General features: G+C 42.1%; 1 protein-coding gene across 2 annotated transcripts in view; it reads left to right on the top strand.

Moving 5' to 3' along the window:
* The first annotated feature begins 767 nt into the window (after window positions 1-767).
* DKK3 (dickkopf WNT signaling pathway inhibitor 3) overlaps window positions 768-19,073 on the top strand; it is a 29,592-nt gene continuing 11,286 nt past the window's right edge. Inside the window, exons 1-3 of one of the 2 annotated variants that reach the window (XM_027714808.2) lie at window positions 771-1,036; window positions 2,843-2,980; window positions 3,490-3,573. In XM_027714808.2, the coding sequence (XP_027570609.1) occupies window positions 851-1,036; window positions 2,843-2,980; window positions 3,490-3,573 (408 nt within the window). In that variant the 5' untranslated portion in view covers window positions 771-850. Of the gene's footprint in view, window positions 1,037-2,842; window positions 2,981-3,489; window positions 3,574-19,073 lie in introns of both variants that reach the window. The other variant, XM_039386200.1, reaches the window with a different exon arrangement.

The following is a 19,073-nucleotide window of genomic DNA, read 5'->3' as shown; positions in this document are numbered from 1 at the left end:
CTCTGCTGTTCTCTACTGCATTTCTGGGAGCATTCAGAACTGACTGAAGCTGCCTTAGCCTGACAATAGCACTGGGTTTATACTGTCGACTATTGTAATAATGTGCTTGCAGGACTTAAATAGTTTACTCACCTTTACTTCTCACTCAGGCTCCAAAATAAAATGAGGTTTATAGGACAGTTCCCTCCTGGAACAACAGTGCTGCCCCAGAGCAGCAAGCTGACTGCAGCAAAATCTGTCCGTGAAGTTCTTGGGGTGAAGCACAAAGAGGAAAAGTAATGTGGGAATGGGGGAATACACACAGAGATAGAAAATTATGACGTTGTCTGAGTATTTTTTAAAAAAACTTTGAAAGGAATCAATCAGGGAGAGTGGGGTGCTGGCCTGTCACTCCTCTGAGACCGAGCTGGTCCTCGGAGCTGAAATCATCTTCTGAGAGTCTTCACCGGAGCCTGGAAAGCAAAACACATAATGGAGGTGCCACGCAGCTCTCACCCTCCCCTTCGCATCAAACCTATTCAAAACACTGAGAGAAGGAAAGTCTCGTGTCTGAACGGGAAACTCCCATTGCTCCTTTCCCTCAGCATCTTCCCCTTTCCCTCAGCATCTCTCCCTCTCCCTCAGCATCTCTGCCCTTCTGTCCCTCCCCGGGGTGAGTTTCTCTGCCCAGGGCCCCGCTGCCTGCCCTGCCCCTCGCACTCCCCGGGCCGGGGGCTCCAGCGAGGGCTGCGGGGCCGGACTAGCGCTGAGGTGCCGCCGGTCCCGCCCCGCCCCGCCCCGGCTCCGCCCGCCAGCCCCGCACCGCGGAGCGGCCCCGGCGGGAGCGGCAGCGGGAGCGGCGGCCACCGGGATGCGGCGGGGAGCGGGTCCGGGGCGGCGATGGGCGCTGCTGTGGGCGCTGCTGTGGGCGCTGTGCTGCGCCGCGGCGGGCGGCGGCGGCGGGCGGAGAAGGGCCGCCAGCCTGGGCGAGATGCTGCGGGAGGTGGAGGCGCTGATGGAGGACACGCAGCACAAGCTGCGCAACGCGGTGCAGGAGGTGAGGAGGCGGCGAGGGGCGGGGGGGGTGGTGAGTGAGGGGCTCCTTCGTCCCGCAGCCCACCGGGCAGGGCCGCACCTGCGGGCAGCGCCGCCAGCATCATCCGCGCCCGATGAGGGACAAAGGAGCGGGCGGGCGGCCCTGCCGGGAGGAGCCGCGGCCCGGGGCGGGACCTGAGCTCTCCCGGAATCCCCCCGGCGCAGCAGTCGCTGTTCCCCGCAGGCGGGGCAGGGACGGGATGGCGGGATCGGCCGTGGGGGTCCCGGCGCTGCCCCGGCGCTGTCGCGGTCCCCTGGCAGCCTCCCCGCCCGCTCGGGGCTCGCCGAGTGCGGGCATCGCTGCGATGTCCCCGGACAGCCGCCCTCCCGCAGCGGTGCCGGCGGACAGCGAGGCAAAGGTGCGGGCAAACAGTCCCGTCTGGATCCCAAGAGTGAGAAAGGAACAGTACGTGGCGAGGGGAGGAGTGAAGGGAAGAATTAGTTATATTGTCTTGGTGCAGCAGGAACTAAGACACACGACTATCCCAAACCAGGATTCAAAGCTGTGAGACAGTCCTGAAAACGCGTGTGGAGAATGAGATGTAATTCCGTGTCTTGATCTCAAATTGCCGGCCCAGAATCGCACAGGACCCATTTCAAAGACAGGAATTGAGACCAGACCCCGAGCCATTGTCTCATACCGCTTGTCAAAAGATTTTGTCCCTGTGCTCCCCTTTCTTCTGTGCTTTCCCCCCCTTCATGCTAAGAATCTCCCAGGTTCTCTTTTCCTCTCATTCAAAAATACATAGTCAAAAAACCTCTGTAACTGGCAACCAGTGGGGGAACCAGACCTTTGTTTATTATAATTAGGTAATTTCTGAACTTCTACTGTCATCTGGACAGTTGTTGAAATGTGTCTCTGTCATCCACTTAATTTAGACTAAAAACACATTGAGACAAAACATTCTTTACAATGCTGCAAATAGGCTTAGTTATAAATAATGATGTTGTCAAAATTTCTGCCTGTTTTACTCTTCCTGTAGTCAGTTCTGGACTGAGGAATGGTCTGTGTACAGCACAAAATGTGTTGTTTGAGCTGCATCTTAGTAGATAAATGCTTTACACTTTAAAAGCTTTGCAGCTGTTGTTTAAAATAAACAGACACACCAAAAAGAGAAATTTTATCTTGGGAAAAATTCAGTTGTTCAGCCTGGCTGAACTTGTGGCCTCCTAGCTCTGTTACAGTGGTTGCAAACAACAAAGGGATACGATTTATTCAGAGTTTGTGTTGTTTACAAGACTCATGCCCTTCTTCATCTGGCAAACAATGACAGTGGGAACTGAAATAGAGAATGAAATTCTGGATGTATGCACCCTCATCTATAGGACTGCTGCTGTTGATTCCGAGGGGCTTTGTCTCTCTGTCCTGCCAGAATATTTTCTCCTCTTTGTCAGATAGGAAAGTCTATCTTAAATCTTTAATGGTTTTGTGGGAAAAATAGAAAGCTGGGCTCTTGACTGGCATCAGGCTGTGCAGATACCAGTTGTTCATTAGTCTGCACCCTTTTTCCTCACGGGGACTGACTTTGGCTCTAACAGCCCAGAGCTCAAGGGTTTAGCTCACCACTGTTTTTCTAGTCCATTAGAAGAGCTGCTGTGCTCAGTGTCTGAAGCAGCTGAGTAAGCGTTCTCATCCAGGGGCATCTGTGCTAACAGCAGAATGTCATTAAACAGGGTGCTACTGAGGGCTGCATAAGAAGCTTTGCTTCTTCTCCTTTGTGTCATTTTTGCTAATTTTCAGTTTGTTATTTTTTTTTAAATTTGGCAGATGGAAGCTGAAGAGGAAGGGGCAAAAAAGCTGTCAGAAGTAAACTTTGAAAACTTACCTCCCAACTACCATAACGAGTCCGACAAGGAAACCAGAATTGGTAACAGAACTGTTCAGACTCATCAAGAAATTGATAAGGTATGAGAAAACACGTATATGGTGAGCTGTTCATTCTTACACACCTTTCCTTCAAAAATAAAAACAATTTTGAATGTTTTGGGGAGGAATAAAATAACTTGGAGCATAAACTTTACTGGTGATAATTACTTTGGGGTTTTATTGTATCTTACGTGCTTGATTAGTCACTGTGTAAGGACACGTCATAAAAGGTTAATGTGAAATAGTAATTTATGTTGAAAAACGTGCCTCCTAAAAACAGAACACAGCTACAGCTATTACATGGGTCATAAAAGAATGACCATCTCCTGCTCAGCCACCTTCATCACAGTGACATTTTAAATAGATAAGGAGGTAGCCTTGTCATCTACTTTTCCCTCTCAGAATAGCATTTAATATGAGTGACAGCAAAACGGGAATAAAAGGAGGGGGTGGGAGTGGGTTAATTATTGAAGAATGTAGGGCTGAGAGTAGCAAAGGGCTAATAGAAAGATGTGGGTTGATATTTTGTTCTTCTTTTGCTGTGTCAGGTTACAGATAATAAAACTGGATCAACAGTTTTTTCTGAAACAGTTATTACTTCTATAAGGGACGGAGAAAACAAAAGAAATCATGTAAGTGAACACATTTTTTCCTTTGGAAAATCAAACAAATGCTTGGGGGTTCATTGTTCAGAAGACTGTGATAGAGTTCACCTAACAAAATTTTGGAATGCTTTAACACACACAAAACCATTGGGGCAAGCAGTCAAAAATATTTGTGGTTTTAATTAATTTAACTTATGAATATTATGAATTGGAAGCAGAATTTCAGTGAGGTGTTTGATCTGAATATTAAATTTGTCTGTCAGATGTAAATGTTAAATAGCAAAGACAGTTACACAGCCCTTTCCAGTGAGTGTGAGTAAATCCTTAGTATAACAGTGCTCTTGTAATTAATAAAAAAATTGCTTTATAAACTTATAACAAACTGCTAATCTTCTATTGTGAGAGGTCTGTGGAACAATATATGGCTCTATTTGCTTTTCAGCCTAACACAGTGATGGACATCTGGTTGTGAAATGTCACTTTGGGGAGGGGGGAGACAGGTGGGACAGTAAATCCCCCTCCCCTCTGGAAATACAGTTGCTAAAGGATTCTCAAAGAGGTTTAAAAGATCAACAGTGTTCTTTACCTGAGTCTTGCAAACAGGTCCCATGAAAAATTCAACATATACCACTGCTTAGAACAACTGGTAGGTTTTCTTTGGTTATAGTCTTACCAAAATGGACTCTTTTTTGTGCTCTAAGACTGGCTTTTTTCAGAGTAACTTACTTCCAGATCTTTCACAGAAGGAGCTCTTTAACTATTTTATAAAACACTGAAAAAAAAGAAAAGAATTATGGCAGTGTTTTCTATTTTTAATGGGCATAAAGTCTGAAATTAGTGCATCTTTTCTTGTATCATCCTCTAAAGTCTTCCCTCTTTCAGCTCATATTTTTCACGCTGCTATTAAAGTCTGAGAATGGCAAGTAGCAAAAGAAAGCTTTTTTTTATGCTATACTTACTTTTTGTTACTATTTTGCAAAGCTTATAGATTAGGTGGTAAGTCAAGGTACAAAATGAATTGCAACTATTCTAAGCTATAGCTTGCTTTTATAAAGTGTCAACAGTGCTTTTTAGTAATAAGATATGTGTAATGAAAGCAATCCAAATATCTTTTTCAAGCAAATATGCTCATCATCTTCAAACCCAGTGTACAAAAGCAGACTTTACAACCTTCTTAGCAGTGGAACACTGCTGCTGATGGTGTTTCATAAAGTATTTGGCTTGCCTGTGGTGTCTAATCATTCTTCACAGCTGTAAAAATTACTTCTAAATTAACTTTCTCCAACAATCTTAAGCTTCATATGTCAAGGGCCATCTGCGTTTTTCCATATGGGAAGGTTGCCTCGCTTACCAAGCCAGTGCTCCATCCAGAACTAATACTGTTATTAGTGTTCCAGCTGAAGAACTTGGGGGCTGAATGCAAATTTTTGTCAAACTTCATGGTGGCAGCCTTTCATGAGGGAGGCACAATCAGAACTGCTCACGTTAGCTCCTAATCACTGAAATCCTGGGGCGCGTCATTCACCCACGCTCTGGCTGCAGCAGCTGCTGAAACAAAACTGCATTTGTTAGTGTTTATTTCCCCTCTCACACTCATTTTGAACTTTCAGCATGCCCACGGTACAAACACCTTATTTAGAGGTTGCCAGGCTGTAGAAGGAGCTAAGTGGGAAAAACAACCTACAGACATACTTGGTTATTTAAGTAGAACGAGGCAAACACTCATGTATTAATTTGACTAAGAGATGCCTAGCAGAAGTAAATCTGAAAGTACTTGAAAACTTCAAACACTAAGGATGAACATGAATCACTTTTGGTACTAGAAGGCTGAAGAACTATTGTAGGATGTGATTGAGAATTGGAAAATTTGGGTAAGAGAAAGAAGAAAGTGCTGCTGAGGAGAGATCTACCAAATAGACAAAAAATTTTTTCCAAATAAAAAATCACTCTCTTAGATATGTAAACTTAAGGCAAAAGTATTGGGAAATGAGTTGCAGCAGACTTTGCACTGTCTCCTTTGGTAATTTTTATATACATTAATTTTTATACTTGGAGCCTCATGTGGGATTTCCTTGTCACTTCCCAGTCTGCAGGCTTCACAGACTATTGGGTAGTGTAAGAGTAATTCTGCTTCTTTGCTGCTAATTTTAAATGTTAGCAACAAAGTAATACATGTGTACATCTTATATTCCCCAGACAGTTAAAAAAGGAAATCTTTTGAGATTTGTTTGGAGATTATCTCAGTCATTTTAAAATACAGCTAGTATGTACTGTTCTGTAGCACTCACCCTTACTACCCATCACTGATTCATCCTGCTGTGCAGTACAACACACCAGGAAGTTTGTGTAATTGTGTCTGTAAGTAAAGACAGTCATTTGAAAATGGTGATACTGGCAACTCCGTCTGGGGATGGACACTTTGGTAGTAGAAGCTGTAGGGATCCAAGCCCTGGGAACAGGACCTCTGTTCTGATGCCACTCCCAGAGCCTTCAAATTGCTGCCTCCTTAGAACAGCACTTTGGTTTTTATTTTTGGTCTGCCAAGTAAAATAAATAGACACGTGCTATCACACAAGCTCAACTTTTATGCCTGTAGGGAAGAAATGCTAAAAACCAAACCAGTTTCATAAGTTCAGTTTATAGGCTTAGCTTTTAAAAGTTAAGGATTCCCATAGCTCCTGCACTCTGGGTACAAATTTGGGTGGTAAATATAAAAACTTTCCAAACACCTTCACAAACCACCTGCTCTGAAATTTAAACTCTATATAATTTATTACTGCAATAATTTGTAATAACTGGAACCCTCTCAGTTTGCATTTATTTTCTGAGCTGAGTTATAAGCCTCTGAAATCACTGAAAGTTTTTCATGTGACATTTTTGGGCTTTCAGACTTGACACAAAAGCCTCACAAGAAGGCAAAGATGCGTCTTGCGGAGAGTCTGCATTGCAATAATAAATCCACATGGCTGGAATGAAATTTGGCACCGGAGAAGTAGCTTTGTGGAAAATAGGTTGTGTCTGCTTTTTAAATCACGGTGCTTGTCCTCCTGAAGCAGGTACAAATACACATACATAAGCATATACACATACATACAGTGCATACACTACTACAGAATCATTTAGGTTGGAAAAGACCTCTGAGATCATTGAGTCCAACCTTTGACTGATCACCACCTTGTCAACTAGACCGTGGCACTGAGTGCCACATCCAGTCGTTTCTTGAACACCTTCAGGGATGGTGATTCCACCAACTCCCCTGGGCAGCCCATTCCAATGTTCACCAACTGTTTCCATGAAGAAATTACTCCTGATGTCCAGCCTGAATCCCCTGGCACAGCTTGAGGCCAACTCCTCTTGTCCTGTCACTTGTTGTCTGGGAGAAGAGGCTGACCCCTGCCTGGCTACAACCTCCTTTCATGCAGATGTAGAGAGCAATAAGGTCCCCCCTGAGCCTCCTTTTCTCCAGGCTAAACACCCCCAGCTCCCTCAGCTGCTTCTTATTGGACTTATCCTCCAAACCCTTCACCCGCATCGTTGCCCTTCTCTGGACTTGCTCCAGCACCTCAATGTCTTTCCTGAATTGAGGGGCCCAGAACTGGACACAGCACTCAAAACACTACGTAAACATAAGGCATAATCTTCCCCCCCCACACTTTTCCTCTCAGGCAGTATTTCTCCTTGGCTTTGCATCACAGAGCTATTCTCTTCCGACTGTTCTTCGTTACTGGAGGGCTCGTTTGACAGTATTTTTATGGCTATTGGTTTTTGAAGTCTCCAGAGGAGGGATTGGGCTGTTTGCAATTCCAGGCAATGCAATCCAGCTCCTCAGAGGTGCTGCATTATTGGGAGGCGCCATTTACATTCCCAGACTGACATTCATGTTCTCAGGTGTCACTGAGGGCTGGCAGTCACCCCCAGACACGTCGGGCTTCGATCCAACAGCCTTGTGCCTTTAAAGAGGCCGAGCACAGGCAAGAGGTAGCTGGATGGGCATAACGTCTGTGGAAGGTTTTGCATCTGTTTGCTCCTGGGCTTAAGGCTCAAATACTCTAGCATTTACTTCTCCAGGGAACACTGACTAGCTTGCAAATTAACAGAGTATTTTCAGTCAGAAGCTCAAGTATAGAACCCAGCAAAAATTACAGCATTCCTTATTATCCTGTGAAAATCAAAACCTATTCTGCCTTGTTGACTAGACCTATTTCAGTTGTGATACATTAGCCTAACAAATGAAAAGCAAGGAGGAAAAGTAAAAGGGAAAAAAAAAATTATACTGGTAAGATTTGCTGCACAAAGATTAGCTGCATTTCTTCTCAGTTACATTCAGAGTAGTATTTTATGTAAGCTCTCTCTTCTAATTTAAAGCTAGGGTACCTGGGTTTTTTTCTTTTCTCTGTTAATTTGATAGATAAAAAAAGCAACACCTTCTTTTTAGAAAGGTTTTGTTTTGGGTTTTTTGTTGGTATTTTTTTTTTTTGGTAGCTTTCAATTCTCTTTCTTGAAAGAGCTTTTTAAAGATACTGGTATCTAGACAAGAGTGTACCAGGGAACTGGAAGAGTATCCTGCATTTCTCATTTAGCTTTGGCACTGTGGAACCCATTCCTTTCTTTTGCTTGTCCTTGGTGGTAGAGGCTCTTGAGGGCATGGCTGCCCCTTCTAATTATTTACACAGAATTTCTTTGTGGGAGGTAAGGAGAGCTGCCTTCAGTGTGATTCTCTGCAAGGTGCTTGCTCTTCTTCCACAAAGGTGGGTGTGTGCCTGTATAAACACATGGATTTGGCACCCACCTTTTGCAAACACAGCAGCTGGTTAGTGAGTAATTTCAAACACCATCGGGTCCTTAAGAAAGAGGTCTCATGATATTTGTTTCAGTGGAGAGAGGCTCCTCTTTGTATCCCTGAAGCTCTGGGCAGGGAGGACGGCACCGCTGTGAAACTGCCCTTACAAGCTGCCTTGGCAGGTTCTGGAAGTGACCATCAGTCAGGTCATTGGTTTATCTGTACAGATAGAATGGATGGCATCCATTTTATAATGGCCTATTTAAAGCATTTGTCAGCCTGTATCTTTAGTCTCGCAGTAGAGTAGTAAAAAAAAAAAAAAATAGTTCCATTTCTCTCTTTTCTAGAGAAAAATCTGGTTTAAATGGTTAGGCTGTAGCACTTCATAACCAAGATTCTGCTTCTCTGCAGATATCCAGAAGTGCTAAACTAACTGCTTGATTCCTAATTGGGCAACTTGATTATGATTTCACCGAGCATGTTCTCAGCCACATGTACCTCAGTTGCTCTCTTTGAGGTTCGTGCTGCTCCAGGGAGTGGAGTTCTTACCAGTGCTGAAGAGAAAGGAGGCTTCAAAAATTGAGAAGGAAGCACTAATGGAACAGAAATGGCAATTTTTCCATCAGCAGCGCTGTAGGAGAGGAGTTGAGGGCAGAAATTTGAAAATGCAGCATTTTGGTGTTGACTGCTGCTCCCTTTAGCATGATACTTGTTTTGGGCAGTCTTACATTTGGGTACAAAGTTCTTTGTTTCCTTTTTCACAGGACTTTTAGTCCCCGGTGACTTGCACTCAACAACTATCAATAGACACATTAAGTGCATTCCGGGGTTGAAATCCTGGTCTCTGTCTAGCCAAAAATCACATCATATCTAAATCTGGTGTTTTTTGTATATTTAATAATTTAATTCCTTAGTACTCCAAGTTTGCTTCTCTGTTGACTGTCCAGCCTGCTCTGTTGACGTAACGTGCTACATGAATCATGTCTGTCTAGTACTGTGCTTTCCACAGCACCCACCCTTAGTTCTTAGTGCAGGAGTAGATAAGGCAAATTGTACTTGCTAGCTAATGCTCCAGGGGAGAATTGAGAGATCTGAATGAGCTGCATCACTGTTTTAGACTATATACTATATACGATGCAGTAATTCAAATAGATTATCAAAGTTGTAACATGGGATAAAGCTTTCTGAAAAAAAAAAAAGTATGAAGGGCTTATGGTGTCAATCAGTTAAAAAGTGAACCCTAGTTTCACTAGCCTTGTGTAAGCAGAATACCCACCTGCATGCTATTGCAGTGTCTTTTGTCACATCGTTTTAAAGCAGTTAAGTCTCAAGTGTTTGCCAGTCACAGCTTGCAGTTTAAAAGAGAACACCTCTTGGAGGTGTAGGCAAGGTTCCCATCCAGTCCCTAACTCCTGTAGACAAACTAATAGGCTTTTTTTTTTTTTTTTTTAATCTTTCCATACATGAAAATTACTGCATTTCACTAGCACATCTACCCTCGGTTCTTTCAGCCTCTCACACAACCTCTGCCAGGCAGTGTGGTGTGTGTTTTGCCCTTCTCATGTTTCAAGTTTGCTAACCTGATGCTAGCAATCTGTCCATAATCTACACTTCCTGAACTGGAAAAGATATGAAGTAGCCATGCCAACTGAATGTGGATGTTGAGCTCTTTGGGCCCAGTCAGTGGAAGAACATTCTGAGAGGCCTGAGTACCCGTGTCTTGTTTTGAAACAATCAAATCCATCCCCTGGCTTCTTTTGGAGAACCAGGGCTCCTCAGAGAGGCAGGGTTAGACATTCTTAATGATCTACTGGCACCACTTTTTTTTTTCCCCTTTTCTTTCCAGTTTTGAGTCTTGGCAGTGTAGACTGTGAAGCTGAGGAGCAAGTGCAGGTAGCTCATGAGGAAAAGTAGCTTGTGTTTGTTAGAGTAGAAAATGATGTGGGGAAAGGTGCAAAGTGAAAGAGGATTTAGCCAAAGATGAGAAGAATTGTTCAATTAGTATTTTGAATTGCTCTTATTAATCTGGAACACTTTCAGGTTATGAATCTTCTTGTAGAGAGGGACATATCCTTCTTGTATGAAAGGTGTGATGGAGTGTGTGCTGAGTCTTCATATGTGACTTCATAAGCAGCAAATGCTTCCTAGGGATGCAAAAGCTCTTAAGAAATTTAATTTAGCTCATGGATGATAAGATGGCCTTATTGTCAGTCACAATGTATCTAAACCCAACATTTTTGACGGTCATCTGATGTTCGCTGGACTACAGCCAAAAAAATCTGAATGTTAGCCTCAGTGAATGGAAAGGAGTAATAAGGAGTTTGAAAAACATGTGTCACCTCTGATCCTGCATGAGAAAACTTCTCTGAGGAAGAAGGTGGGAAACCTCTCTAACTGCCAGCTGTATAACACACACCTCAGTGTCCACGTCTTCGTTTACTAAACTTAATCCATTCTGAGTTGGCTTATTTTCTCTTAGAGAATGCTGTGTAGAAAGTTATGGATCCGCACAGAGAACCAGGAGTGGACAGTGTGTACCAACATAAGAGGGTTTTGCAATGTTATAGTGGTGCAATGAGCATGAAGTGGAGAAAAGTGAGACTGCAGTTTCCACGGACTCAGCTCTCGGTGCTTGGTGACCCTGAACAAACAAGCAGGTGGAAACAGCTGCTAGACCTTATCAGAGTGAAGAGAAACAAGGTGCCTTTTGCTGAGAGGTGAGGCAAACCAGGCAGGTGTTCTGGCTGAAAACACAACAAGCAAAGGTCAGAGAACACAGATCAGTATCAGGGTTTTTTTTTGGTCTTAAATAAGGGCTTAGATTTCCAGGCAAATAACTGGCAACAGCAAAGGGGTTATTCCTAATTAAAGGTATCAAATCCTGCTCTCGTTTGCATCAGTGGGAGTCTAATTCAAATGCTTTAGTAAATTTACTTTGTTAGTAATAAAAAAAAGAACATTAAAAGAGTAACTAGGATTTCTTTCATATTTCCTATTGATCTAGCTTAGTGTAAGTTGTTTTTTTTTTCTGTCAAGTTAGGGAAACAAAACTGTGTAGTACTAATAGATATTCTGAAAGTAACAGTCTTCATTAGAAATTCAAATCTATGCCTATGTTTAAAATTGTTATAAAATTTGCCAGATCCTCGTGTGCTATAATGTGACCTTTCTATTCCAGTTAAACCCCAAAGAATAATATTTTTATGCAAAATCAAGTTGACGGAAGAACTGCCTCACCATTTTTGTCTGTCTGGACTATTACCCTTTGAGTAGCTAAATACTGAAGAGAGAAAGATTTTCTTGTGATAAATTTCTCCTCACCAAAACCAAGCTATTACTGTAACACAGTGAGAGTGCCTAGGATTGATTCCTTGTTCCAGCTACCAGTTATTAGTAAAAGCACAACCTGTAAGTTCTCCAGGAGGCTACAAAACACACTTTCTCTTAGAGAGTCAGTGTCCACCCAGTGCTTCATCAGAGTCTGTCTGAGAGCCGTGCACCACTTCTAAAGCTTACAGCATTCTTGTTGGTTGTGGGAACAAATTCTGGCTTGTCTGACACCTTTTCATGTGTGGGGTGGTGAGCATCATGTTCAGCTTCCTGCTTCTCCCATGTTTGGATACTGGTTGCTGCAACTCCTCTGTCAACAAGCCGTGGTGAGGGAGCAGTGTAAGTCAAAGGGTGGTTGTTCACCTTTTCCCTGGTTTTAGTTCAGTCTTCTCACACATAATGTGCTGAGTTTAGGGATCCAAAGTTGTCTTTTACAGATCATGTCCAAGTTGCAGGGAGATTTAAAAACAAATCACCATGAATATTTTTACTGCCTCTGCAAGATCTACCTATTTATTATAAGAGAAATGAAATGTGGGGGTTTTTTGTCTTCTCTTTAAGGTAACAGATACGGTCAGGAGAGTGAATCTTTTATGTGGGCTGGTGACAATTCTGTGATCTACTGACATCTGTTAAGAGATCATAGTATGGACTGTCTTTCCCCTTGTCAGATACATGTAGCAAATTAATCATGAGAAGAAAAGCTTTAAGGCAAAAGAGAATTATTTTCCCACTGATTTTGATTACATGGCTTAAACCATTGGGTCTAGGAGCCACTTGTTTGAGATTTTAGCTGAAACCATTAAACAGCCTTAGCTGGTAGGGTAACGAGAGTATCAAAGGCTTCAGGAAATACAGGCTATGGTACTAGATGTAAAGCATAAATATTTTGTCTTTTTATTTTTATATGCATCTGTTATAATCTTAGATATTTGAGATACAAAGGACACATATGAATGGGTTGAATCTGCAGCTGGTTACATCTGTATTGTCATACAGTGGCAGAATGGTACCAATTTGCAATGGCTGGGTGATTGGCCCAGTGACACATCATTCCATATATGATGAGCCTACATCTTCTCTAACCTTTGCCTGGACTTCATGAAGGGTAGATTCAACAAAATCAGAAGAATGATGCTGTTTTTTTTAACCAGTGAGTAGGAGGAGAGAGAATGAGTGTGATCCATTCTGTGCAATTGCTTATAGTCAGGAAGATGTGCGAGATGCCAACAGTCCAGCTTGATGGTGTTTTGTACTATGATTTACTCAGGTAAACTGTGGAAATTGAAGGAAAGGGGTGAATGGAAACCTGTTTCTGTTTAGTCCTGTCTCATCAAAGGCTAAGGAAATGTGAGGGGAAAAAAAAGCACTGTAGAATGGTGGCTTCAAATGTATTCCCTTGAGAAATTTCTCTGTCAGCTGAGTAAGTCTTATCTTTGTCCTTCCTCCTCTCTGATTCACAAACAGCATTTTGGCACCTTCTGTGGAGTGACTGTCTGCCTGGCCCTTGGAGGGACTGAGTCACTGTGATAGCACTGAGGAATACCACACTGGTGAATGCACCAGCTGCCAAATCATGGTTGTTCACCACAGCAGCTTATAGAGAGAACCCTCCTCCAACCTGTTCCCTTCCAACCCTCCTCCTTCTACCTGTCCCAATTCTTACCTTAGTAACAAGCCCACTTCTCCCTTCCAGTTAGTAATATATTGTAATAGAGAATAACTGTTAAAAAAATATACGGGGTGGGGTGGGAATTTTGGATCTGTTTACTTGTTATTCTGTCTGGAAATGACTCAGAGCCTGTTAGTGCATTTATATCGCATGAGGAATCCCTCAAACTTCTTCCCTTAGAAAGTCCAGGGGGAGGGAGAAGTATCTTAAGGCATGTAGAGAGACTGACATCATGGTGTCAGGCAAAGGGGAACCTTAGTGGTTCTTCTGTGTCCAAGATGTTTCTTAGCTGTCAGCAAAGGATAGTTCTGGCCCCCCAGTAGGTGTTTGTCTTGGACTTCATATGTAGCAGAAACTGGTAATACATTCATATTCTTGTGTCCCTTTTGGAAGGACATAAAGAGTGTGCTGAAGACCCTTTTCCATTTCTTCCTCATTGAAGTTTGTTCAGGAAATGGAATAAATATTCATGAATAGTCATCATCTCATGTTGTTGATATCCTCTAGAGACATGATTTCAGATGGAAAATTAAATTAAGGCAAAAAAGGAAAGGGCTCTTTTGTAATCCCAACAAATGCCCCAAAGAGGAGGTCTTGAAGAAGCTTCAACACCTGTGACCAGATGCCGACTCCATCCTTAGGCAGACACTAATGTCCTGTTCTCAAAATCTTCAAGTGCTGAAGATAATTTATTCCAATGCTTTTCCATGGTTACTTGAAAGTCTCTATTGATGTACTTTAAACACCTTCTTCTTCCATTTACAGCTCATGGAAAAGAAAATTATTCCATTTCCTCTACAGTAACAGCAGTCTCCTACACTGTCAACTCCACCATAGGCAAAATCCATTGTAGGTGAATCCTTACCCGTGTATTTCTGTTCCTGTATTAGTTAATAAGTCTGTTGAAACTGTAAACTCCCCCCAAAAGCATATAAGGATAAAGCACACAAGATTCAGGGCTTGAAATAGGTTCTGTGAGGGATGGATAGGGTGCAGGTTGGTGTTATATGTTGTGCTACTCTTAATTTAGCAAGCAGCTATTAAGTACAGAATTCTTGTTTTCAAACGTTTTCCTTTTTGCACAGCTGTTTCACATCCTTGCTGTGTACAGCTACTCTGTGTTGCTTTGGTTTTACAAATTTACAAAATTTACATAGTTCAGTGGTGAGTCACGGAGACTTTGTAGCTGCCAATTGCAGAGGAAAGAGCCGCCTGCATTGAAATTCAGCCCCCGGGGAAACATCATTACATGAAAGCTGTATCTTTGTCTGATTACTGGCTACTTACAAATAATGGCACTTTGGAGCTTTGAGAGCAGTTCTACAGTGATTCCATAACTGTTACTGGATCTCAAGGCATTTAGAATAAAACTCAAGAGCTTTTAGACCACCAGTGTTTAGACACATCTTCTGGTTATCAAAGGCTGAAGAATTGTTGTTCTCCAAATAACAGATCCATGGGTAGATGCTTTTCTTTAGAAAGACAGTTAGTTTCAATATCATTAGGTAAACTTTGTTTATTAACATGCATCAGTATTCCGACCCCACTTGATCACCTCACACTACATGAAAAGCATGGAACAATTAAACATGGAGCACATGGCTATTAGGTTTGCATCTCACATGGTGTAACTTCAGAATGTTCCTTCTCCAGTTATGGATAGAGAAGATTATAGTCTCTGTGTATTTAAAAAATTATGGGCTGAGTGTATAGCTTGGCACCAAGTTTCCAGAAGGCCCGAAGCAAGATTTTGTTGTCAGAATTTCTATCATCCTGCTCTGCCTTTGGTACATCTGACAAGTAGGAGAAAAAACGAGAAATTCCATGTTATAAACTGTCTGCTCTAAAGCAAATGTGTAGGATGAGACATGACTTCTGATATTGCAGACAGTCACTGTGATAGGTAGCCTTTTATATATATAAGTTCTTAGTTTCCAGACTAAGATAATTACTTGTCAAATTACAATTTGTGGAGGTTTTCTACCAAATTTCAACAGTTCTTCTAGTGTGCCTCCTCTGATACCTTTGCAAAATACACTGAAATAAGTACTTGGCACTGTGTTTCCTGCACAGGAGCATTTACAGAAACTGTAGTCCTGCTAGGATCTTTATTAATGATCCCAGATCATTATTACTGGGAAAAATATGGGGTGAGGGAAGAAAATGAAATTAGTGCTTCTGCAGGGTGACCTGCTATGAAACTATTATGACTTACAGAGATTTTGACCATGCATGAACAGAACATGATTTGATAGAGCATCTAGGCACCATTTTCCTCATTATTCTGAGGATTTGTCAGGAATCTTTTTTTTTTTTTTTTGATGTTGTGTTTTCTTCTTTCATTGGAGTCTCAGCCCCTTGAAGCTTTGGATAAGATGGCATTTTATTTATTGCTTCTTTGATATTGAACGCTGACTGCAGAGGAGTCTGGTCAGTGACAAGATCACTTTATGTCTGGTGAGAATAAACAGATGGAGTAGAAAGGGATGCAGTTCTTGTGCTAGCTGTGGTGGTGAGCAGTTTATTGGGTGACCACAGCCTGCCCCAGTTAATTCCCTTGGCTTTTTGTCAGCATGTTAAGGCTACCATAGCAATGTTGCTTTTGGCTAAAGCCAAGCTTGAGTGCCTTTAGGCCACCTTCAGTTATGTCACACAGACAGCTTTTGCATCCATTTATATAGCATCACGTGGAGAGCCAGAAATAAAGTTTTTGCAATTAAAATATTTATGGGAAACAGAGGAAGAGGAGTCAGGTGAGATTAGCTCTATGGAGAAGTTAAAGACAAAACCAAGGGAGTCACTTGTGTTTTCCTACTTATTACTTTTGAGCTCAGAAGTGACATTCTGGTCAAACAGCCACCCAAATACCTGACTTTCCCACATAGCACTGTGATGTGACCCATACCATAGTTTACAACTCATGTCTGCTCTTTTTAGTATGTCTTTTTTTAACAGTAGTTCTAAGTTTTATAAGTTCTGTGTGCTTGGCAGGACAGCAGTATGAGGTTTGCGCTGCTGGAAAGTATTACAGAGGTTTTGAGGTATTTCAAGGCAAATTAATTCATATCTCATTAAAGATAAATGCATTATGTGCCCTGTCTAGACAAGTAAGAGATTAGGGACTGGAGTGCTACTGCAATTCATATTAACGTAGTAGTTTCCATAAAACAATATTCCATTCTGTGTAATTCTGCCATTTTTCTAATGTGTGTAAGATATAAAACAGGTTTTATGCCTTTTTTTTTTTTCCTTGCTACTCAGCAGTTTTTGCCATCTGCTGCAATAATGGAGACCAGCCCTATGTGAAGCAACTTGTAGAAATTAAAACAAAACCTAGAAGGGGATACGTAAACACACAAGTAAATGTTAAGTCTTAGAAGTGCCAATTGCTAAGAAATGTCAGTTCCAACACAAACAGTGGTTTTGCTAAAGCACTTCAGATATGGCTGAAATTATTGTCTCCCTGGTACAGCTGGGTGAGCTCTGGCACTGCTTGGGAAGGACCTGTGGCTGCTGTTTGTGGAGTTTTATTTGAGTTACAGGTTTTTGAAAGGGGAATCGCTTTGTGTCAGGATCTTTTAATAAACGTGTAAGGGGGCTCTTTGTTCAGAGAAGGCTTTTGTAGACTGTGAGAGGTGCTTCCACGCATTTCCAAGGGGAAAAGGGGTTCTTCTGCTTGAATCCCACTTACTGTTCTCATGTCAGAGCAGGGACCTTGGCAGAGAACTGCTGCTCATTCTCTCCACTACAGCTGCCCCTCACCCACAGGGGCATTTTCTGTTCCATATGCCCTCCCCTCCTCCTACATGTTCAGTGTCTGCCTTTGATAGATGGGTTAATCACCACTGAAAAGTTGTGTATAAAGTCATGAACAGTGACTTTGTCTGCTTTCTTGGGTTCTAAGCTAAAGAGCCCAGAAGGAAAGCTTGTTCCAGACAGTCATTTGCCTCTCCCTGACAGGCAAATATTAGCTGAAGATATAACTAGTGAAGAGAGAGTTTTGTTTAAGTTATCCTTGAAGAAGGACTTCTTGAGAATGTGGAGGTAGGGTGAGTGTGAGTGGGGAGAGGGAATAGACAAATGAAATGTCCATTTTGAAATTAAAATTAATTATTACATTTTGAAAGACAGACAGTCCTAGAATAGACTGGAATATTTTCTAGTCTACTCTTAGGGTTTTAATTAAGGATTAAGGGGAAAAAGAGCAAAGCAAAATAAGCATAATTTCAGTACATACCAGCAAAACCAAGTATTAAAACTACTACCATAGTGAGGTACAGAAACTGCCAAAGAAGGTGGGTTTCTGTGTGAAAGTAGGTTAACTCTGTCTGTAGTTCTGCTTTTAGAACTTGAACTGAGAAATTCTTTGTTTCTCCTCCTTTATCCTTATGTGCTCTAAGGATGATATGGTCCATACCACAGCGGGCTATGCTCCACCAGTCAGTACAGTCTGCCAAAATAGCCTGTAGTACCTTCAGGCCAAGGGCATGCTGGGGGCTGGAGAGTGAAGATTGACACATCACACTAAAAGAAAACTTTTTTCTTCTGTGCCTTTCCATGTATATGTGAACATAAAGCCCAAAGGGAAGCACTGGTGTCAAAACTTGTCACACCAGTTCTGACCTGTACAGTCCTGCACCATCTGTTTCCTTTTCCTGGGAGCTGTGGTCCTGCCATACTTGACTATCACTAACATCAGTCACTCTTTTATTCTCAAATGTGGACACTAATCATTCTTTAGGAAAGCAAATGATAGCTTGGCATAATCTGCCAGAGACAAGAAACCTGAAGTTTCTTTCAGCAGCAGTTGTTTTAGCAGTCTTATAACACAAGGAACCTTTGCCATGAGTTTCAGTTTTTTGTTGGGTGGGTTTTTTTCCCCTGTTGGTTCTGGAACAGATCCTAAGCCCCAAATTGCTTCCAGGTGTTGCAGGATATTCACTGCAGAGTACAGTATTATGAGTCCAGAGGATGCTGAGTATGTCCTTACAGGTACATAGCATGGTATTCTCTGTCCTGGGCTCTGTTGTTTATGGGTCCTAGTATACCCAGTAATAAATAGACAATCCTGCTTTCACTCTGTATTATTCTTTAGCACTTCTCAAAGGGCATATTCCTTTGCTGCAGCATTAACTGGTATAACACTGAAATGGATTTCAGAGACATGTACACCATTATCAGTGTAGCTAATTCTGTCTTTATCTGAGCTATCTGCTCGACTTGTATTCTCTGCTGCACATCAGAAGCCAGCACCCCCTCTCCTCTGTTTATGCAGTTGTTCTTGCAATGACAAAACATTCCGAGAAATACCTTAGTTTGCAGAATCCCAGGAAAAAATGGACTGTTCAGGATCTGTTGTAACTGATGAAGATGTTCAGATTTGCTCCTTCTCCAGCAGCTGTTGTGTCTCAAGCAGTGGATTATAAAAGGTCTGTAGCCTGATTAAATAAATAAAAATAAATTATTAAAAAAAGATACATGGTTACACATCTGCAAGTAAGAATTACTGAGTTCTGTATTGACTATGGATTATAATACTTGGGTGAAGGAAGTCAATTTGAAGTGTGGCACAAAATTTCACCGAGAGCATATGAAAGGAAGATTTTCCATGCCAGCAAAGAAAACCATGAAGGGATTTTTCCCCAGCTGGAAACCCTCATAAAACTGGAAGTCTGAACTGGTGGGATACAATTCAGTAAGTGAGGAAAAAGAAGTTTTTTGGTGTGGGACTCATTAGCTAGGAGA

Source organism: Pipra filicauda, unplaced genomic scaffold (assembly GCF_003945595.2).
Source record: "Pipra filicauda isolate LSUMZ 115617 unplaced genomic scaffold, ASM394559v2 scaffold470_size491443_pilon, whole genome shotgun sequence".
Classification (NCBI taxonomy): domain Eukaryota; kingdom Metazoa; phylum Chordata; class Aves; order Passeriformes; family Pipridae; genus Pipra; species Pipra filicauda.
This window is presented reverse-complemented; position numbering and strand designations above follow the sequence as displayed.